Source organism: Onychomys torridus, chromosome 9 (assembly GCF_903995425.1).
Source record: "Onychomys torridus chromosome 9, mOncTor1.1, whole genome shotgun sequence".
NCBI classification, from domain to species: domain Eukaryota; kingdom Metazoa; phylum Chordata; class Mammalia; order Rodentia; family Cricetidae; genus Onychomys; species Onychomys torridus.
In genome coordinates, this window is record NC_050451.1 from 14,081,857 (window position 1) to 14,090,051 (window position 8,195).

At 46.5% G+C, this 8,195-nt stretch overlaps 1 protein-coding gene across 1 annotated transcript; it reads left to right on the top strand.

Annotated features, from left to right (window-relative positions):
• Positions 1-1,000: 1,000 nt before the first annotated feature.
• LOC118590870 (mannose-binding protein A-like) lies at positions 1,001-6,671 on the top strand. Its single transcript, XM_036198647.1, has 5 exons — positions 1,001-1,113; positions 2,472-2,637; positions 2,984-3,100; positions 4,888-4,962; positions 6,217-6,671. Exons 2-5 carry the CDS (start codon positions 2,481-2,483, stop codon positions 6,588-6,590), a joined length of 723 nt encoding a protein of 240 aa, XP_036054540.1. The 5' UTR covers positions 1,001-1,113; positions 2,472-2,480; the 3' UTR covers positions 6,591-6,671.
• Positions 6,672-8,195: the final 1,524 nt, after the last annotated feature.

Sequence of the window (8,195 nt, forward strand, 5' to 3'; positions counted from 1 at the left end):
AAGCAAAAAAACAGCAATAACAACAACAGAGATAAGGGGTGGTCAATAAATAGGCAACAAAATAAATAATTTCACATATGGACAAATAATAGGCATACAATTAAATCAGAGAATTAAAAATGTATCAGCATAGAAGCTACTCAAAATTGAGTGGTTAAAAAAGCCCCTTATCCTGGGCTATCTCAGCTGAAATCCAAATAGCAACCAATACTTAAAGACAGAAGGAATTCCTGGGAATGCAGAGTGGACAGCTGTGCCACTGGCCATACTCAGCTTTGACTTTGTTATCTACACACAATTTTTCTCATGTGGCTGGAGAGATGGCTCACTTGCTGCTCCTGCACAGGACTTAGGTTTGGTTTCTAGTGCCCATGCAGTAGCTCACAATTGTCTGTAACTCCACTTTCAAGTTATCTGACGCCCTCTCCTGGACTGCCCAGGACTAGTCATGCACACATACATACACACAGCCAAGTATCCATACTTTGTAAAAGTAAAAATAAATTTTAAAAACCTTATTCCTTTCCTGTTGTGCCTAGGTCTGGAACATGCCTGAAGGAGACATTCAATACATGTTCTGAATGAAGTGTGTGTGTGTGGGGTGACTCAGGACCTCATCTAATCCTACAATATCTGAAATATAAATGGAGGGGTAAACTAGTCATAGCAACTGGCAAGAATCTGGGCTCCTGTGCACATCCATCCATACCTGTGTGCCCCTGACTGAGAAGGTTTGTCTAGTACATTTATGAGTGTTTCTTGCAGAAAGAATATCTTGATGGAGCCATGTCAAGAGCCCATGATTCTAGAGGATCAGAGTGTCCCAGCTGTATGGATGGAGATCGGGGAGGGAGCAAGTGGTAGGAAGATTTTAGAGTGTTAAGACAGAGAGCTACACAGCACTGAACTGAGATTCTAGCAGCAGCAGCTCTGGACAGCTACCCGGTTACAACATCTCCAAGGATAGTTGCTCATTAATCGGGTTGAAGGCTAGTCCAGCTTAGTCCTTGGTCACCAGGAAAATAGGCCTTATCATTGAGGAGGCAGCTACCAGAAGCTGGACTGGAGAGTAAGTTTCTCTTCCGCTACCCCTTTGCTCTAAAGAAAACGCTGGTAAGTCATTTCAGGATGAAGGTGGCGTGGCCCTGTGTTTGGAGTCTGGCCTCTCAGCTTGAACCTTGTAAAGTCCAGGCAAGGGTCTAGTGGGGTCAACAGGCCCGTTTAGGCCCGTATCTCTCTCTGATCTGGGCTCTCTGTGTCCTTCCTAGATCTCCATGACCATATGCAAACTAAAGCACAATCCTTTCCTAAAGGAACAAAAGAAGTGAAAAGAGGGGTGATGGCACCACGTGCACAACCCACGTGCACAACCCACGTGCACAACCCACGTGTGGCCACGGGGGATCTCCAGTGTGATTAGAGGACTTTAAAAATTAAGTACAAAATCTAGAAAGGGGAAAGATGGAGGAGGATGTGATCATGGGAGATGTCTGCACACAGGTCACCTCTTGCTGTGTGCTGGAGAAAGCAAAATTGAGGGAAGCGACAGAGCAGATTAAGAGGGCAGGTGCCACAGTTGTTCAGCCAGGACCAAGGACACTGGGATTAGAGGCTGGGACAAAACAGAGAGACAGTCCTGAGAGGCCAGTGGCTCACAGCAGGACCTAGACAGCACAGAGCATTCTGCTGGAAGCATCACCTGGAGGCACTCTCCAGGCCTGTGTGAGGAGGCATTGTAGAGCCTGAGCTTTCCCTAGCAGAAATGGCCATCTGGTGGGATCTCAAGCAAGAGAAGTCTCCTGTGTAAAGGATCCACGACCCGAGAAGGCTCCAGTTTGGACGTGGTCTGTCTCTAGCAAATGCCTGTCACAAAACAGACTTGGTACATGATGCCGACCAGATGTTGGGAAAATAATCACACATTTGAGAGTGGGTGAGGCCTAAGCATTTAAAGTAGGCATTTTTATTTGAAATATAAGTGACATCTAGCTGAGAACCAGACATTGTGGGCCCATAGGTACCTTCTCTAAAGTCTAGTTTGAGGATCCATAGGGAAGGGGAAAAGTGGGGGGACTGGGCCTCCTATGAAATAGAAGGAGGGACAAGAAACATAGATCTGGGGTCTCATGGTTGCTGGGCATTCTACATTTCTGCGAGCCACCACAAGCATGACTGGTTTATAATTTTTGGTCTATAGAGCTGCAGGGTGTCTCACCTCAACACAGGGACTTTGGGCTTCTTGGGAGAACAAGCCCCTTTCCTTTTGCATCTTTCTTGTTTTTAATCCTGACTTGACTCATACTTTTGCTTCAGTAGCCTCAGGTGTGATCTACCTTCAGTAGATCAGAGCCAGAGAATATGATATACCTCATATCTGCTGTCCTCAGCCCAGTGCCGGGTGCCATAACTAAGAACAAGTGCCATGAACCAAACGTGGTAGAATTTGTCTCATTGACTTTCTCCCCTCTGAGGTAAGGGCCATGCTCCTGCTTCCATTGCTCCCCGTCCTTCTCCTGTGTGTGGTGGCCATATCCTCCTCAAAGTCACAAACCTGTGAGGATGCCCTGAAGTCTTGCTCTGTAATAGCCTGTGGCAGAGATGGGAGAGATGGACCCAAAGGGGAGAAGGGAGAACCAGGTATGAAACATTGTATGCTGGCTTTCTACACCTTTACCTCCAGTGGGGGCTTGTTCTGTGTCCCCAGGAATGCAGCTCAGGGACTTGGGGAGACTTGGTTTTTATAGTGACAGGTATTCTTCCCTTTATAACTCTTTACAGTATGACTGACTCCTAATCAACAATGCTTAAAAGTTCTCTTGAATCTCATACTTTCATACAGGGGTCTATAAGAAGGCATTGTCTTCCTGGGAGGCAGGAAGATCTGACTACTCTGAGTAACCAATAATGTGAATCAAACTTCGAACATCTGAGGAAAGAGAATGAGTAACAGTTACCAGGTCATGCTACATTTATCTCCCAACAGGTCAAGGGCTCAGGGGCTTGCAGGGCCCTCCAGGGAAAGTGGGGCCTCCAGGAAATGTAGGAGCTCCTGGAATTTCAGGACCAAAAGGCCAAAAAGGGGATCCGGGACACAGTGCAGGTAGGAGAATACTCCAGCGTGACTAGCTTGATGGGGGTCTAGGAGCAGAAGGTGATGTGGGAGGTGCCTCTGTTCCTGATGCCTCACCAGAAGATGATCAAAGCTGCTTCCTCACTCAGGGTTCCTTGGGTCCTGCAGAAATTCTTATGGGTACCAAGTACCCTCCAGGGCCATTCCTTCATCACTTTGCCTTAGGGCATTGGGTTAGTTTGTCCTCAGATGAAAGTCTGCTGTGTTCTGTATGCTATGTGGGAGGCAATGTGCCCCTCCCCATGCCAACTGTCAGAAGAGTTGCATGAAAGTGGTTTTGTCTCATTGATCCCCTGAGTAATTGGGAATGCCACAGCAACTGCTTCAGAGTCAACCAGAGCAAATTTGGTAAGGACAAAAAGGAAACTGACAGCCCCCCTGTTAATATTTGTCCATCAGTCTGTCAAAAGAATTAAACATATTAAAGAGTTTACCTGGAGGCTGGGGAGATGCCTCAGTTGGTAAAATGCTGGATGCACAAGCATGAGACCATAAATTCAGCCCCCACCACCCACATTAAAAACAAAACAACAAAATAACTCTCATTGTGGCACACATTGGTAATCCCAGTGCTGGGGAGGCAGAGATAGATGCATCCCTGGGGCTTTCTGGCCAGCTAGTTTAGCCTACTCTGCGTACTCCAGACCAACTAGAGAGCTTGTCTCCAAAAGAGATGGCACCTGAGGAATGACACCCTAGGTTGATCTCTGGCCTCTACACACACACACACACACACACACACACACACACACACACACACACACACACACACACACACACAGCAACACACACACATGTGCATCTACACATGAACAGATACATATAACAAAAGAGAGAGAATTTACCAGTAGTGAGAAGTGAAAAAGAATTACAAAGAAAAATCACAGACTAATGATCATTTTTTAGAAATTAGTATCTTACAATTAAGCAACCCATTTAAAAAAAGGAGGAAGCTGGGCAGTGGTGGTGCATGCCTTTAATCCCAGCACTCGGGAGGCAGAGCCAGTTGGATCTCTGTGAGTTCAAGGATAGCCTGGTCTACAAAGTGAGTTCCAGGACAGACACCAAAACTACACAGAGAAACCCTGTCTCAAAAAACAAACAAGTAAACAACAACAAAAAGAAGAGAGGAGAGTTACATTAACAGGTCATTAGGGCAACTAACTTATACTTAGGAAAGCAGTGATACTATTTTTCCCATTTTCTTCTTTAGCTTTCATAAGCTTACTTTTTAGTGAGCCTTGGCATTTGTGTCTCTAAAAATGTTCATGTACACGCATATTCATGGGTGTGCAAGAACATGTGAGGAGTATACGTGTATGTGTGTGTGTGTGTGTGTGTGTGTGTGTGTGTGTGTGTGTATAATCCAGAGGTAAAATTCAGGTATTGTTCTTAAGATAGAATCCTTCCTTTGTTTCTTCTCTCTCTCTCTCTCTTTCTTTTCTTTCTTTCTTTTTTTTTTTTTTGAGACAAGGTCTTCTCACAGGCCTGGAACCTAACAAGTAGGCTAGGCTAGCTGGACAGCAAGCCCCAGAAATCCACCTGTCTGTACCTGCCTGTGTCTATCCATCACTGGGATTACATGTCTAGCTCTTATGAAGGTTCTGGAAATTAAATAGGTCCTTGTATTTTCATGGCAATCACTTTGCCTGCTGAGTTTTCTTTCCAGGCTGTGAGCATTTTACCCACCCCTCCAGTGTCTTAGTCTCCAGGTTGCAGTCTGGTCGCTAAGTGACCTTTTCCTGTTGATCTTGTAGCCATTGAGGCGAAGGTGCTGAATTTGGAGGCAGAGGTGAGGACCCTGAAATCAGAACTGGAGCACACCAAGAAGTGTAAGTTTTCCCTCATCCCCCACAGTGTTCTCACACTCAAGTTTTCCCACAGAGGGATCTAGGGTTGGGGAGGAGAGTGACAAATAGGTCACACTTCTGAACACTTTACCACAGGTCTGTACAGGCATGGCTCTTTCCTGTAATATTTCATTCAGTTTCCTCACCAACTCTGTTTGTGGTATTATACTTGTCTTGGGACTGGGGAGATTGCTCAGTGAGTAAAAGCACGTGCCACACAAGCCTGGTGATTTGAATTCAATCCCTAAAACCTGGTGTGGGAGAAGAGAACCAACTCCCGAAGGTTGTCCTCTGACCTTCACATGAGCACTATGACATACACACACACACACACACACACACACACACACACACACACGAGAGAGAGAGAGAGAGAGAGAGAGAGAGAGAGAGAGAGAGAGAGAGAGAGAGAGAAACACATGATTTTTGATTTTTTTTTTTTTTCGAGACAGGGTTTCTCTGTAGCTTTGGAGCCTGTCCTGGACTAGCTCTGTAGACCAGGCTGGCCTTGAACTCACAGAGATCCACCTGCTTCTGCCTCCCGAGTGCTGGGATTACAGGCATGTGCCACCACCGCCTGGCTTTTTTTTTTTTAAAGATTTATTTATTTATTATGTATACAGCATGTTTGACTACAGGCCAGAAGAGGGCACCAGATCTCATTATAGATGGTTGTGAGCCACCATGTGGTTGCTGGGAAGTGAACTCAGGACCTCTGGAAGAGCAGTTGGTGCTCTTAACCACTGAGCCATCTTTCCAGCCCCAAAACATATGATTTTTAAAAGCCATTATACTTCAGGAAGTATAGCAACTCATTCCATAGCATACAGCTCACAGACAACAGCAACCAAGGGCAGGGTGGATGTCTGTTTTCTACAACATCTTTGCAGTTTGCTCCCCACCCACTGTCTTTACTTGGTAATTATACCTTTCTTTTATTCTGGTGCCCAAATGGGTTGGTGGAGCCCACGTGTACCACCCTGTGTTCACCTGTGCTGATGCAGGCTTTGATGTTGGTGTCAAGGGTGGGCTATCCCAGGAGGGTCAGGCTGTTATAGAGCGTTGTGGACTCCTTCCCTGGCTCTGTAGCTGTTCCTGGTCAACCTTCTTCCTAAGTTCTGGTCTAGTGTCATTAGACCTGAGAGTTCTTTTGTGAGTTCTGAATTCTCAGAGGACTTTTTCAACAGGTCCTGACTGGGCCCCACACTGAGTAAGCCTCATCTACTCTGATTTCAGTGCACGCCTTCTCAATGGGCAAAAAGTCTGGGAAGAAGTTCTTCATGACCAACCGTGAAACTATGCCCTTTTCCAAAGTGAAGGCGCTGTGTGCTGGGCTCCGAGGCACTGTGGCTATTCCCAGGAATGCTGAGGAGAACAAGGCCATCCAAGAAGTGGCCAAAGGCAACGCTTTCATAGGCATCACAGACGAGGTGACTGAAGGCCAATTCATGTACGTGACAGGGGGGAGGCTCACCTACAGCAACTGGAAACAGAACGAGCCCAATGACCATGGCTCGGGGGAGGACTGTGTCATTATGTTAGAGAGTGGCATCTGGAATGACATTGGTTGCCAGTCTTCCTTCATCGCTGTCTGTGAGTTCCCGGCCTGAGGAAGCTAGTGCCTCCCGCTTCTCCGGCTCCTTTCTGAACCCTCAGTTGCTTCCAAAGAAAATTCAGTACTGGTTTCTCAAGCTTAGTGTGAGCTGATTTTTTTTTTGTGTGGAGAGTGAATGTATTTGGCTGTGGCATGAGGACATAAGGAGGCACCAGTGTCTGGTCAAGCACAGGGCAAAGATCACGCCTGTCTTGCTAGGGGCACAGCGTTGACTCACCATCAACTGTGGAAAACTACAGTAAATCCCCCCTTTTACACTGAAGGACTAAAGGTGGACCATACCCATGTCACAGTGGCAGCTGATCTCAGCCGTCAAAACATCCATTTCCTTTTCTCCATGAGTTGTCCCTAAGTGGTGCCAAACTTGAGTGTTTGAAGCCACCCTCAGCCTACAAGTTATTCTTGCTTCTTGTGTGTTCCTTCACGGGGAGCTATATTTGGTGGACAGGGGAAGAGAGCTAACACTTTTGGATACTGACTATACTGCAGGTATAGGCTAGCTAGGTCCTCTCTGTGACAGGATTGTGGCTTTTGGAGTTCATGTACTGCTTCAAGTGCTTTTTGTCTACCTGACCATAACAAAGGGAAATATCCTGTGTGAGTAACCACTGCCAGTCCTAAGAACACCCTGCAGAATAGCTGTGTCCTCTCTTTACTCACTGTGCACCCGCAGAGTGAATGGCAGGCAGCCTTTCTCCCTGCATCAGTGTATGGGGCAGGTTTGGTATTGTGTGCCAGCAACATGGAAGGAGGCATGGTCATTCAAGGGGTGCCCATTTCATCAATGTCAGTCCCCACGGACCAGCATTCTTTCCCTCACTGCTACACCTCCTCATTATGGATCAGTAGGCCCATTATCAGTGTACAAAGAGGAAAGACCCTATGGTTAGCTAATAGCCCGAAGGTCAAAGGATACCAGCCAACCGCTGGACCTACTTCGTGAGCACCCCTAAGTTTCCATCTATCCAGTCTGACCATGGCATTTCCAGCTGTCTAAGGGTAGGTGGAGCTGAGATTCAATAGCAAAGTACAGTGAGCCAGAAGAAGGTGAGTGCTGGCTCTTGCTGCTTGTCATTCACAAGTGAGATCCGAAAACATTTCATGAATGAACTAAGAGTCATTCTCACTTAGGGAGAAGTCTTTGTTCACATCCATTTCTATTTCACTTTTCTTGGTTTCTGAACTACCAGGAAAAGCACTCTGTAGTCATTAAGTGCTTGGTGGTTGACCAATGTTTGCTCAATGGACACAGCAAACATCCACAAATGGATGGCTAAGTCGGCTGCTCAGCAGTCAATGTCAGGATGCGTTCTTTCCCAGCAGCTATGGGAACTAGGTTGGGACCTATGGAAGGCACCAGGGCCAGCAGAGTGTAGGTGGCAGGACCATGTGCCTTGGTTTCTAGCACACCTAAACTGCCACATTCCTGAAATTTCTTCAGACCCCAAGAACCGGTGATGTAGAACAGAATGATTTGCTGCTTCATTTCAAACCCAGATGCTTAACCACAGGCATTGGGGACTCCTTAAGAAGCACCTATACAGGATAAGTTAGAACCATCAGTGTATATTACCTGGGAAATGGGGACTTGGGGCTTAAA